Source organism: Rhamphochromis sp. 'chilingali', assembly GCF_963969265.1.
Source record: "Rhamphochromis sp. 'chilingali' genome assembly, chromosome: 3".
Taxonomy (NCBI): Eukaryota; Metazoa; Chordata; class Actinopteri; order Cichliformes; family Cichlidae; genus Rhamphochromis; species Rhamphochromis sp. 'chilingali'.
Window position 1 is genome coordinate 39,608,338 of NC_137931.1, and position 14,101 is coordinate 39,622,438.

General features: G+C 40.4%; 1 protein-coding gene across 1 annotated transcript; it reads left to right on the forward strand.

Annotated features, from left to right (window-relative positions):
* Positions 1 to 565: 565 nt before the first annotated feature.
* Positions 566 to 14,051, forward strand: prkaa2 (protein kinase, AMP-activated, alpha 2 catalytic subunit). The gene is made up of 10 exons (XM_080876782.1): positions 566 to 726; positions 1,927 to 2,068; positions 3,881 to 3,974; positions 6,139 to 6,283; positions 7,831 to 7,918; positions 8,118 to 8,342; positions 8,734 to 8,896; positions 9,055 to 9,393; positions 9,607 to 9,733; positions 10,738 to 14,051. Exons 1-10 carry the CDS (start codon positions 627 to 629, stop codon positions 10,986 to 10,988), a joined length of 1,674 nt encoding a protein of 557 aa, XP_080732908.1. The 5' UTR covers positions 566 to 626; the 3' UTR covers positions 10,989 to 14,051.
* The last annotated feature ends 50 nt before the right edge of the window (positions 14,052 to 14,101 follow it).

A 14,101-nucleotide genomic window follows, 5' to 3' on the forward strand; every position in this document is an offset into this window, starting at 1 on the left:
AAATAAAAATAAATAAATAAATAAAAATACCACATGCATACTACCCTTTAGGGCTAAGCCCCGGGTGTTTCAAATGTCTGGCTCCGCCTCTGCTGTGAGAGCCAGAGATTTTCCTTGTTTGATGTGACCAAATACTTATTTTCCACCCTAATTTACGAATAAATTCTTTACAAATCCTACCATGTGAATTCATGGATTTTTTTTTCACATTCTGTCTCTCACAGTTGAAGTGTACCTCTGGTGCAAATTACTGACCTCTGTCATCATTTTAAGTGGGGGAACTTGCATATTCGGTGGCTGACTAAATACTTTTTTGCCCCACTGTATATATATATATACACACATCTATATATTTAGACCGTGAGGGTTAGTATTTGACTGGGCTACTAAACTCAACATAACACCCTGTTGGTTGCTCCGTGCAGGGTAGGTGGGAGAGTGCGCCTGGTTCTTGGAGGGATAATTCGCGTGCGTGCGCGCGTTTTCCGCCGTTGGTGGTTCTTCACTCTGAAGTGCCCCGCCCCCCCCCCCCCCCCTCCCAATTCCCCGCCCCCCGTGCGCTGCACAGGCCAGGCAGGCAGTTCTCCCACCTCACCGAGCGAGCCAAGCCGTCGGTAACGGAGAAGATGGCAGAGAGGCAACAACAGAAACACGAAGGCAGGGTAAAGATCGGCCATTACATCCTCGGCGACACGCTCGGAGTGGGGACATTCGGCAAAGTGAAGAGTTAAGTCCTGTTTCTGTGTCATGCCAGGCTTCATGTGTACGTTTGTGCCTTCAGTTGGAGTAGTTAATGCCAAGTAGTCGCTGTGCCCCCACTCCCCTACCACCCCTTTAACGCTTCGTGTTCAACTTGCTGGTGGTCAGTGAAGCAGTTGGCGTAGTTGAGCGGTTTAACCACGGCAACAGACTGGATTTTAAACGTACTGTAGTCTGAGAATCTGACCGCTTCAAAGTCAAATTCTTTCACCGAAGCCCCCTTCAGTAGCTGCTGTTATCAGCTATGGCAGGTGATAAAACCTGGATGCATAGAGATGCACAGTCACACTCGCATTATTATGGTATATCGTTAAGTAATAAGGACTGTGCGGTGGTGGCTGTCCTTTGCCCTGTCTGGCGACAAAGGACGATTGAAGCTTACCGTTTGACCCACCGTGGGAACCTAACGTTGAACTGACATTAATTTTGCAAGCTAGTCCGATGTGTTATTCTCTGCTAGCCGGTGGTAGCTTGTTAAGTGCTTGTCAAGTCGAGCAAACCCTAAACAATCTTAAAGCTTCAATAGGATGCGTATAACAGATTATTATTAGGGTAGCCTTCGCTAGTTCTCTGACACTCAGCATGACCTTGTGAGCTTTAACTCTATGCTCACCCCGCCTGTTTCTTGCGTGTGCTGCTAAAAACATTTGCTACCATGGCTATTTCTGAACATCATCATCAAGGAAAAGGATTTTGCTCACACTCCCAAACCACTAGGAGAAAATCTGTGTAAAGTCATGTGTGAAAGAATAAAAAATGACTGTGTGTGTGTGTATGTAATGCTTGCTCGTTTCAGGTTACTGCTTGTGTGTTAGTTGTGGAGCAGTTCATGCCCCAGTTCGTATCTGACTCTGAGTTTCGTGTGCAGTGTTTGGCAGCTGCAATAACAGCTTGGTTTCAGAGCCTCCAAGATAGCTCCAACACTATAAACAAACGCATGGAAAGAAAATAGGGGTTACAAAAGAGAGCAAAAGCTCAATATAACAAACGCAGTTCATTCACTACTTTGTGCAAGCTTCCTACGCAACAGGACTCCAAATCAAAGTGTAACCCTTTTAATCCACACCAAGCTGCTTATGTAGTAGGTTATGTGATTTATTTATTTTTTATTAATTTTTTTAGCCTCTGTGGTCTGTCTCTTTCATGTCTGTATTCTGTTGTTTTTAGTTGGCGAGCATCAGTTGACAGGCCATAAAGTGGCTGTGAAGATCCTGAACAGACAGAAGATCCGTAGTCTCGATGTTGTGGGGAAGATCAAACGAGAGATCCAGAATCTTAAGCTGTTCAGACACCCACACATCATCAAGCTGTAAGTACAGAAAGACGACACATCCGTCTGTCAGATTTAAGACTCAGACTCAGTGAAGACTGACAAGCTTTGCAGAGAGATAACTGGGCTCTCTTTTATTATTGCTTGTTGTAACGTGGGTTCTTTGCTGTGTGTTGTGGCATGCTTTGCTTGTTTACATGTGTTTCCTAGAGCTGTACTCTACTGAGCATACCCACAAGGGTCACAGGAGGTAAAACACACAAACATACCAGTGCATGCACACAAGCTTGGAGCTAGATAAAGAAATGTGCTCTGGCTAGGACAAATCTCCAGTTAATATGCTGGATATTGTTGTAATGAAGGAGCATGTCTAAATCCCTCTCTCCTCATGGATTTTTCTGTGACTTTGTTGTCCTTCTTTCTCTTTCCTTCTATCTCCCTGGCCTCTTTCCCCTTGTTAGTCCATGTCTGTCCGTCCCTCTCAACATTGTTTGTGATATTTTTAGTCTAGGGTTATGGTTAGTCCACTGTAAAACTCTAAGCAATGGCAGATATGCGAGTTGTCAGGTCATAAGCTGGAGTGCTGTGGAAGTCAGTGTCAGAGACGTATACAGTAATAAACACATGCACACTGTGTACACTTCTTGTACAGACGTGGAAGCAGTTTAACATACTGACCATGACTATAAAAGCTGCCACACTCTCAACTGTTAGAAGAAAAAAGTTATTTGTCTTAATGTTTCTCCTCCCATAGTCCCTGTGGTGTTAGGCTTCACCCAGCTTGACAGTATTGAAATAGATTGTGATAAAGTTTATATTCTACCACCGGCAACCATTCATGAAATTGTGCCTGCAATTTAACATACCTGACCTTTATGAAAGCAACCCAATATCACAGCCTTGCTGTGCCTTTGTTTCTGTGTACTAATGCTGTGTATTGTTTATGTAGACGATATAGGTTTAGACATTCCGGTTCACCCATCTGTGTCTTTGTTTTGAAAGAAAAGCACATTTGTTCTTATTTCCAGTAAATTAATCAGAAATGTCATGAATGACAAATATGACTGACTGGTGATTTTTTAATAGCAACAATGACTCCTGTGTCCTGTTGCACAAGTTACAAAAATGATCATGAGAAGAAACCTCTCCAAATATGATAGCACATCTGATAACTGCTGTGTTGATTAAAGAAACAGTTCATTTGGTTAGCTGAGTTACTGGAACATCAACTCTTGCCTGCTCGATAACTGAAGATGCCATAGGAAGGTGTGTCCTACCCCCTACATAAAACCACAAAAACTTGAACCTAAATAGAAAGTGGAATGAGAGGCCTGCAACACAGAGCAAGGAAACAAATGCATCAGATACTCTATTTTGAGAAACAGACACCCCATGGGTCCTAAACTGGCAGCTTCACTAATTGGTAACCACAAAATACTATTTCTGGGATCAGCAGTGAAGAAGCAGCTCCCGGAGACCTCCCTTGTAGGCAGAGTTGCAAAGAAAAAGCCATATATCCTTCTGCTAATGTCTTTTGCCCATCATAATCTTTTCCTGATATACTCAAAAAACTGGACAAGCAATTCAATTAAAAACATGTAATTTCTAATTAACGATTCCATTACTGACTATGTCAGGTACAAGAGTTTTAATTATTTTAATGTTATTTTGATTAAAAATTAATCTACCTATAAAAAAGGGACATGTCTAAGTGATCTCACTTTTTAATTTTTGAGAATAAAAGGTGAAAATAGAAGATAGAAGGTGAAATCAACTAATAAATGTATTAAAAGTTCATTGTAATACAACATTTTTTTTTTTTGTTGTTTTTGTTGTTGTTGTTGTTGTCAGGTACCAGGTCATAAGCACCCCGACAGATTTTTTCATGGTTATGGAGTATGTGTCGGGAGGTGAGCTGTTTGATTACATCTGCAAGAATGGACGGGTAAGATGACATTCTTCTATTATCTTGCTGGTAGATTTCAGCCTGGCTGAGTACAGTGGTCAATGAATCATCAGAAATTCTTTTATTATCCAGTGGCATGGTTAGCTGACTAAACAGAAGCCTGACTGGTTAAACAGTTCTGACAGTTTAAAAGCAATTGTTGCATATATTTGGTAAACATATCAAGCAAAAATCTGATGATGGTTTGTTTCCTGGGGTTGTGCAGTAATCCAAGTAGACTTGCTGTTAAAAATAGCTGAGTGTATTTATACTTAACTTTGTGTTGACTGTATTTTTTCACATTATTTAAATCCACATCCTTCACATTATATATATTATAAACTGTATGGTCTTGCTTTAGCTTTAAATATATCTTCTTACTACTGTCATTTTGAGTAGGTATCTATATTTTAATTAACTTATAATGTACATTTAAACTATGTTCCTAAACATGTGCACTGTTTTCAAGTGCAACTTACAACGTCTCTCCTTGTTTTGTCATGTATACATTACATCGTATTACACTGTAATAGTGGATGCTCATGTTAAACATGGGCAAACTTTAAAAAACTTAGATGAAGTCAATTTATGTGAAAGTAATTCCTTTGAGCCAAAGTTTCATGCTTTAGATTCGTCTAAACATTTAATTTCAGGCAGTTTTTTCTGCCCTTAGCTCTGTGGGTGTCAATGAAAGCAGATGTCTCTAGAGCACAAAGCTCTACCTGTGAGCATAAAAAACATTTCTTAGATTTTCTGTTTACGAGGGGCAACCATCCATCCATCCATCCATTCGCTTCCGCTTATCCTTTTCAGGGTCACGGGAGCCTATCCCAGCTGTCACAGGGCGAGAGGCAGGGTACACCCTGGACAGGTCGCCAGTCTGTCGCAGGGCCAACACACAGGGACAGACAACCATTCACGCTCACATTCATTCGCACATTCACACCTAGTGACAATTTGGATTTTCCAATTAACCTATCCCCACAAGCTGCATGTCTTTGGACGGTGGGAGGAAGCCGGAGTACCCGGAGGGAACCCACGCAAACACGGGGAGAACATGCAAACTCCACACAGAAAGACCCCGGCCTGGTGTTGGAATTGAACTCAGGACCTTCTTGCTGTGCGGCAACAGTGCTAACCACCGTGCCACCGTGCTGCCCGAGGGGCAACTTTCTTCTGATTGATTGAGGGGCAACCAATCAGAAGAAAGTTGGTTTAAAATGAGGGTAAAGATGGCTAAAATGGCTTGTTTCAGACATCATATTAACTGATAGGTTCCACAGGCCTAGTATGACATAAATATGGTTTATTTTGAACTGCGAGTCACGAAAAGCTGCCCTAGTAAAGTCTAGTAAAGCCATTCATAGTTTTCTATTGATGTTTATGAACTTCACCTTTTGAAATTGAAGTAGCGTGACTCTTAATGGACTGCATGGTTATGCATTAGTCCCACACAGCACCTACACACAGCTTTGCAGAACGTTGCATGTCTTACCTGGTTATGTCGCCAGGGTCAGAAACATCCAGAATGTGCACTACTTCTACTCTTGTACATGTTTGTGCTATTGTTGGTCCTTTAGTCCTGCTTCTGCCAAGGAGAGCGAGCCAAAGTCACTCATTATAGTGAAGTGAAACTAGTGTTAAAAGCAATGAAACTGTCCACTGTCTTTGCTTTTATTGCTGTTTTTTTTAATCTTTTGATCTTTTTTGTGCTTCTTTCTCTTTTCATGAACTCTGTTGTCACTACCTTTTGTGTTAAAGCCCATTATCCACTAGTCCGTAGGCAGCGTTCTACAGTTTAGAAAACCAGACTATTTAAAATCACTAGCTTTTTACATTTAGCATCCACAAAGCTAGCTATTCCCTCAGGTCATTAAGGGCAATTAAAAGAGATAAATGGGCTAATTATTATTGATCTTAAATTAATTACATGCGTAGAAAACACAGTCTGAAATGTTTTCCATTTCTAATAAATCAGTAAATGAATGTTTTCCATAATAACTCTAAATGTTAGTGCTTTTTTTTTTTTGCACTGGCTCAACAAAATCTGCTAGAAATGTTTTTAAAGTTGGGTCCTGTTGCAACTGACCCAGTTGCATACTTGTAGATCAGAGGGAACATCATCACTCAGATCAGTCAAGTCCATTCATTTTGTGTCTTTCAGGTGGAGGACACTGAAGCACGCCGCCTTTTCCAGCAGATTATCTCAGCTGTAGACTACTGTCACCGGCACATGGTGGTTCACAGAGACCTCAAACCTGAGAATGTCCTATTGGATGCCAATAAGAATGCCAAGATAGCAGACTTTGGTAAGAAAACAGTTATAGCTAGAGGGGGAGACATAAAAACAAGCTTGACAATAGAATCTTTTGTAAATTCATGATAAGAGGACAGATAAAATACTGAGGTTTGTTTAGGGTGACAGAGTAAAATTACATAGTTTAAATAAAGCCAAGTGACAGCTGTTTATGATTCAACACATGCAGTAACTTTGTTAACTTGAAGAAAAATGTGAAATATAATTGTGCACCTTTTAGCTTTATTAAATGATAAGGAAAATTTCACTTGAGAATGCCTCTTATCAGTTAAGGCCTTAATTTTTGCAATTTAAGTTAAAAATCCTGATGTAATATGACCATGAAAGAGAGAAATATTTCAAAAACACACAAGGGCCCTTATGCGCAGCAGGGCGTGTGGGGTGGAGAGACATCCCTTAGCAACGGCAAGGTTTCATATCAAGTCTGGCAGGAAGCCTTGAGGCCCAGTGTCATCTGATAGGGAAGGAATCAAGGGGGGGTGTGGCAGTGGAGTACAGCAGGAGAAGTGTTTTGGCTGAGAGCAAAAAATACTGGCAAGCAGAGCAAGGGAGTGTTAAGGGACCAGGGATAAAAGATAAAGGGAAGGTCAGCACAACACAAAGGGTCTGACGTTTAATGTTTGGCAGAGACCCTGGTAGGCAGAGAGAGGCTCATCCAATTAAACGAGCTGTGTGTTTAGAGCTTAGTGTCTTGGAGAGTAAAGAAGGATAAAGGTCTCAGTAGTGTCCGCAGTGTGTAACTCCCTGTTGGGCTATGTTCACATTTAACCTGCAGACAGGTGACAGATTAGGGGAAAAACCTGAACCCTTGACCCGTGCGAGGAGGGGTGCTGGAGATCTGTTGTGTTGTTGGGATCTTTTTGCTGGCAGGGTTTGACTAGCCCTTCTGTTCTTTTAGAGGAAAGGGTCACTAGAAATCAATGCCTTATTACTTCATCCTGGGATGAAACATTTCTATCCTGACTCCTAGAGTGGTCGCTTTAAGGATTACAGTACCCTGTTTATAGGCCATTAGTGGTCACTGACTGGATTCATGAGGATGGAAAACATAGTCATATACTGTGCTGTTTTGGGTCTTTCTGTGTGAAGTTTTGCCTCCAGAGACATGATTGTCGGTTAATTTGTGATTCTAAATTGGCAATAGGGGTGAGTATGACTAGTCTTTCTCGTTGTGCCAGCTCTGTGCTGGACTGGCACTCTGTCACAGACATGACAGATAGACAGTGATAGGTTTCACTCCCTTGAAACCCTAAGTTGAATGGAAAGAAGAAAATATATCTGTCCATTATTAGAAATTAAGAAAATTGATAGAATGATATAGGTTCACTGCTCTCCACCCCCCATCTCCACCAAATGATGAAATATCTTTTGAGGGTACTTGAACACCTTAAAAGAGTTCTAAAGCTGAAGCTGTTCTGGTGGCAGCTGGTCGCTCATCTCCATACTAAGATGCTTTGTTGTTGTTATGCTTGTTACTGTAAGAATAAAGACGGAGAGATATTAATGTTCTCTTGCCATTTAACTGGGATTGTCCGACAGGACTGTCAAACATGATGTCAGATGGAGAATTCCTACGAACTAGCTGTGGCTCACCCAATTATGCAGCTCCAGAGGTCATCTCAGGAAGGTTTGTACGTCTATTTTTTGTGTGTGATCATACAACCAACTATTTTTTTAACTGCCTCATGGGATAAGTCATAAACAAACCGTTTAACCATTAACCTATAAATCACTGTGGAAAAAAAGCGTTTCTGGTGGTTAAGCATCTGGCTTTTTTTTTTTTTTTTTTTTTTTTAAACTGTCACATCCTTTCATCTCTCTGTTAGACTCTATGCAGGCCCAGAAGTTGACATCTGGAGCTGTGGTGTGATTCTGTATGCCCTGCTGTGTGGCACCCTGCCCTTTGATGATGAGCATGTCCCCACACTGTTTAAGAAGATCAGAGGAGGTGTCTTTTACATCCCAGAGTATCTGACCCGCTCTGTGGCCTCGTTGCTGATGCTCATGCTGCAGGTGGATCCTTTGAAGAGAGCCACCATCAAAGACATCAGGTACTGACCCCACTGTCTTGAATCCAGAGGCCTCCTTTAGCTATATTGTTAACACTTTTTTATTAATATTATACTGTATGTTTCTCTTCATATATCTTTTTTTTTCTTTAAAAAAAGAGTTCTTTAACTAATGTTGCCACAAAAGAAAATGCCATAGCTTTATAACTCAAGTTATAGCTTTATTTTCTTTCCTCAATATGTCAAATATTTAGTTCCCTGTCCACTCTTTTATAACTGTTAGCTCTGTAATGTGGCACAGGATTATTTTATTACAGACTCCTCTGTTTGATAATCCAGCTTGAAGCAAGCTAAAAGTCATACCTTGCGTGTCTGATAATGTCAGTATTGAGTTTGGGATGAAGCGTTTGAGTTGATCAATGTTTTTTGATAGGGAACATGAATGGTTTAAGCAGGACCTACCAGGCTACCTTTTCCCAGAGGATCCATCATATGATGCGACTGTTCTTGATGAAGAGGCTGTCAGGGAAGTGTGCGAAAAGTTTGAATGCACTGAATCTGAGGTTGTGACCAGCCTGTACAGTGGAGACCCACAGGTGCTCATTGACTTTGTTCTAGTACATGTTTTCTATGTTTGATGAAATCATGAAAGCTGTAAACAACGTTTGTAGGTTTCAGTAGTATAATGGTCTGTTGGGAGTGAATTATCTTATTGGTCTTCACTTTATTTTTCGTCATCCTTCTGTTTACGCAGGATCAGTTATCCGTAGCCTATCACCTCATCATAGATAACAGGCGCATCATGACCCAGGCCAGTGAATTCTATTTGGCGTCCAGTCCTCCACAGGGCTCCTTTATAGAGGAGGGAATGCCGTTGCCCCCTGGAGTTAAACCTCACCCAGAGAGGATGCCTCCACTCTTGGCTGACAGCCCAAAGTCGCGTTGTCCTCTGGATGCTCTCAACACCACTCGGCCTAAACCACTGGCAGTGAAGAAGGCTAAGTGGCACCTGGGTATCAGGAGTCAGAGCAGACCCTATGATATCATGGCTGAGGTGTACAGAGCTATGAAGCAGCTAAACTTTGACTGGAAGGTGCTTATACATACATAAAGCACATCACTGCAAAGAACCCCACACAAACAGAGTCTCTGTTTTGGCTGTTTTTAAAATATTTATTTATATATTTATTGACTCTTTTTTGTGTGTGTGTGTGTGTGTGTGTGTGTGTGTGTGTGTGTGTGTGTGTGTGTGTGTGTGTGTGTGTGTGTGTGTGTGTGTGTGTGTGTGTGTGTGTGTGTGTGTCAGGTGGTGAACCCATACCATTTGCGAGTTCGAAGGAAGAATCCAGTGACAGGCAACTTGGTGAAAATGAGCCTGCAGCTCTATCAAGTGGACAACAGATCCTACCTCCTTGACTTCAAGAGCATTGATGGTTAGTAACACATTAAGCAGGTTTCACAATCTAGTCACAATCAATACATGACTAATTTAAAACCAAAATAAAATACACATTTTCCAAATCATAAAACATGCGTGGCCTTTGTGCAGGTGTAAAGCTGCTGATGTTTGTCCTTAATTTTGTCATTCTAAAGTTGAGCTGAAATGAATAAAGGCGTGAACTGCACTTCACAAGGTTGTCTAAGAAAATTGCAGCTGTAGTCACAAAACATAAAAAAAAGAAAAAAGTTGTTTTATGAAAAAGCTCCTTTTTCATGTTAAAGCGTTGAGAGTGGGTTCAGCAATCCTACAGCCTGAGGAAAGAAACCGTTTTGAAGTGTGTTGGTACTAATGTATTACTTGCAAGATGTCTTTTAGTATCCTTTCTGCGTAGACACCTCACCTCACCGGTGCCTTTGATGCTCAGTAGATGGGTGTCTGTGATCTATTATTTACATTTAGACCATTTAAATCATCCACTGCAGAGATTTCTGGTCTTGGATTGTGCATATAATATTAACTCTTTTTGTCAATAATGAGATTAAATCTTCTTCTGAGGATACGTAACTATATTTAAAAAAATTTAACAGATTTAATATCACGTCATTTGAAGCCTAAAATATTTTAAAAGGCTATAAGAAACTTCATACATCCAATAGATGACATTATTATTTAGATGACAGATATATATTTTTATGGTTATGCAAATCAGGTGAATGAGTCATCTTGTACTTGCTTTAGCACAGAATTGCACTTCAGGAAGAGAGGACCACTACTTATTAAAAAATGCATTGACATCGTTTTTAAGACAAAATGTACCATTAGCTTTGTGTCTTTTGTTTTAAATGACCTCTTTTAGCATTTAGCACTGGTTCGAAATAGCTGGACTGATTTGTGTACTGTCTCACAGATATTTCTCACAAAGTTTAATAAAACAAAAGTTAACGTAGTAGTTACTTTATGAATGACTACTAATATTTGCTGTTGCTGTGCTTCTAGATGACATCATCGAGGCAGTGGGCTTTAAATCGGGCTCATCCACTCCTCAGAGGTCAGGTTCCACAGCCGGTCTCCACAGGCCCAGACTGAGCATTGACTCGGCAACCCCAGCGATTGATCTGCCCCAGCTCAGCTCCTCTCTCCCGGGATCCCTGTCTGGTAGCTCCCATCTGCTCACCCCACGTCAGGGATCACACACCATGGACTTCTTTGAAATGTGTGCCAGTCTGATCACTACGCTAGCACGCTGAGCCCTGCTGACTTGCTTAGGTCACTGTAACCTGGATGTCAGTGGGGTTTTTAAGCTAATCACAGATCGAGGATGTAGGGAGTGTAGATGTTTGGAGTGACTTCTTCTTTCTGTCTCTTCTCCATCTGTTCTGTTTTACTGGATTGGGGGAAGCGATTGGAAATGTAAATGGCAAGGCAGGTGTGGCATTCGCCTCGGATGAAGAGAGAGAGAATGAGGGGGTAAAATAGTGGGGGTTATTATTTCTTGTTTTGACAGTCATTGGGTCAAAGTCTTGATGTCTTACACATCAGGCTGCAGCTGAGGGGAATCTATGAACTAGTGGAGGCCTGTAAAGTGAGAAGCGAGTGGTCAGAGTTCAGCAAAGCTCAAGCTCACTGTCACTTCTCCCACAAACATCTTCGGCTGATTATCAGTTGCTGAATTTCCTTCACCCACTGTACCACCGATCAAAGGTCAGTTTTGCATCTGGTCTTAAATCTTCACTGAGGCAAAGTTGTTAAACTCGACATTAAATCGTGTCAGAGAGAGTATCGCAAAATGTAAAATTCTATTTTTTTTTATTTATGTTGTTTATGAGGAAGATTTTGTTATCCTTGTATTATATTTATATTACAATCATTATGTAGCTGAAAAGTTTGACAGAGAAATACCAAATAAATTACTTTATACATCTTTAAGATTTATATTTTAGCGGTCAGACCCATATTTATTTTTAAGAGGCATTATAGTTTTTTAATTTAATTACTACTTCAACATAGTTTTACTTGATTTTGAATTGATTGTAGATGAGTAGCGAAGCTCTTTGAGACAGCGGGATAGTAGAATGATGCTCTGCATGACGCCGAGTATGTGTTGCATTGGTGTTGAAGACAGATGCAGACCATCTTACAAGAGTTTGGGTTTTTTTCGGGGGGATATCCAGATATATTTCAAAGCATTCAATCACCCTGCTATTTAAAGCAGTCTTTTATATGCAACACACCCAACAGATCCCTTTACATGCAAGTCCCTAATGAAGACACTTAGACACTTGCTTAGTTATCATAGGGGTGTTCAGTTCAGTCACATATGTAGTAAGCTGAATAAAGACAGGCATTATAGCTGTTTTTAGGTAAAAACTAACATTTTGTTTTATTATTATATTATTAAGCTTTTAAATTAGGCAGATACCCCTTAGAAATTGAGACAGATGCTTAATGTGAGATCTTAAAACTATTTTTATTGGCTGGTGTGGCCAGTTTTTTTTTTCTAACTTGTTAAAATACTTAAGTAAGCCATTAAATTTCAAAACAGAATGACACTGAGGAGGGCAAAAAATAGATGTGAGACGGTGTGTATCTGTTGCACAAGTGTATAAGCCACATGAACTTTTCTACAGTTGCCTTAAACAATGCAACGCATTAATTGGTATGGAGTGTGTTGTGGAAGTTTTCCATACAAGTGTGTGTTTGTGAGCTCAGATAAGTATGGTACTTAACACTGGTGTGTTTAAAGGCTCTTCAGTATAATTGTGATGTCTGGGATGTCAGAGAGGTGACAGAATCAGAAAAGTGAGTGGCGAGAGACAAACCATGACGGTTCGGCGTGGTGCAGCTGTCTGAGCTGTTATCTGTTTCAATTAGTCATTGCTGTCCAGTCTGCACTGTAAAACTCATTTGCTGTGGCCGACAGTTTGCACACTTACTGTTTACTGCACTGCAAACTTTACTGTAACTGTTGTTGCTGGTTGCTATTGATGCACGCCACCGTTCTGTAATGTCCTGTCAGATTTCCATAGTGATGTTGTGTATTGCTATAGTCAGGCATAACATTATATCAAAATCATTTATGACTGAATGTAAATTGAATGCTGGTGCTGCTAATATAAATCCTTTTCTCTCTTTCTCTCACTATGTTCTTCTGGTTTTAAACCTGCTGTTTTGATGTGGGGATACTGGACCGTTGCCTTTCTACTGTTTGCAGTAAGACGTAGAAGTCAGTGGCACTGAGGCAGTTACTGTTCTGCAGAGTGGTGTCACAGAGATTTACAAAAGTGTAAATACAGCACTTAGAAATATACACTGATATAAATATGTGCAGTAAAAAAACGAAATAACTGAAACGACAGAAAAATATTAAATCTGCAGAAATCTTTCAAAATAAAGTTGTGGAACTTCTTCTCCAACACGTCAACCCTGTGAGATGAGCACAGACAAATGCACATTTGTCTAAAAAGTGCTGCCTTTTCGTTTCACATTGGATTCAAACACCACGCTTTCCCAGATCAATATCGGGTCGCTTTTCTCACCTGGTTCTACTTGGTAGTAGACCGAGGTCTGGTTGAACCAGTGAAAGCCACTTTCTGCTACCCTGAAACCCTTTATTTACATGTTCTGTGTATTTGTTCTGTCTGTAAGCTCATACACTGCTCATTGTTCTTTGTCAAGGAGAAATTGTGTTCCCTGCTCCAATATGCTGCTGCATATACACCTTTGTAAACACTAGTCCACAGCCTTTGTCAGCCATCTATTTTACACTATTGCTGTGTCTTAAATTACTTCTCTATTGTAAGCATCTTCAGTCACATCAATATATAATATATGGGCCTTTATGCTTTAATTCCGGGTACTGATGCTCCTAAAAAACACTTGCAAAAATATGTATGATTGAAGTGCACTATCCAGCAGAAGTCATGGGTGAGATTTAAAAACTCCTCTGACATAACCAGTGTTTACTGTCAGGTGTAGTCTACCATCACAACTGTATGCAAATACCAGTGGCATGATAGTCATGTAAGCTAATTTGTGTTTAGTGCCAGAAGAAATGCTAAAGGGCCTAATTAAATACAAATTTCACATGTTGTACCAAAGTGAGTATTTTCTGTAGTGGGGTTCTTATGATCAGTGTAACCCTAAATACCACCGTGTGTGTGTGTGTGTGTGTGCGTGTGTGTGTTAGGTATGTGGGTGCACGCTGGTTGTTGTGATTGCCTGTATGCGTGCGTGTTGATACTGTCTCTATATGTCTTTCTGTCTGATTGAGGTTTGGATTTCTCATGTTATGCGTTGCATGATATTGCTGTATTGATTTGCACTTTAATGAATATTTATTGGAAAAAAAATAAACATAAAA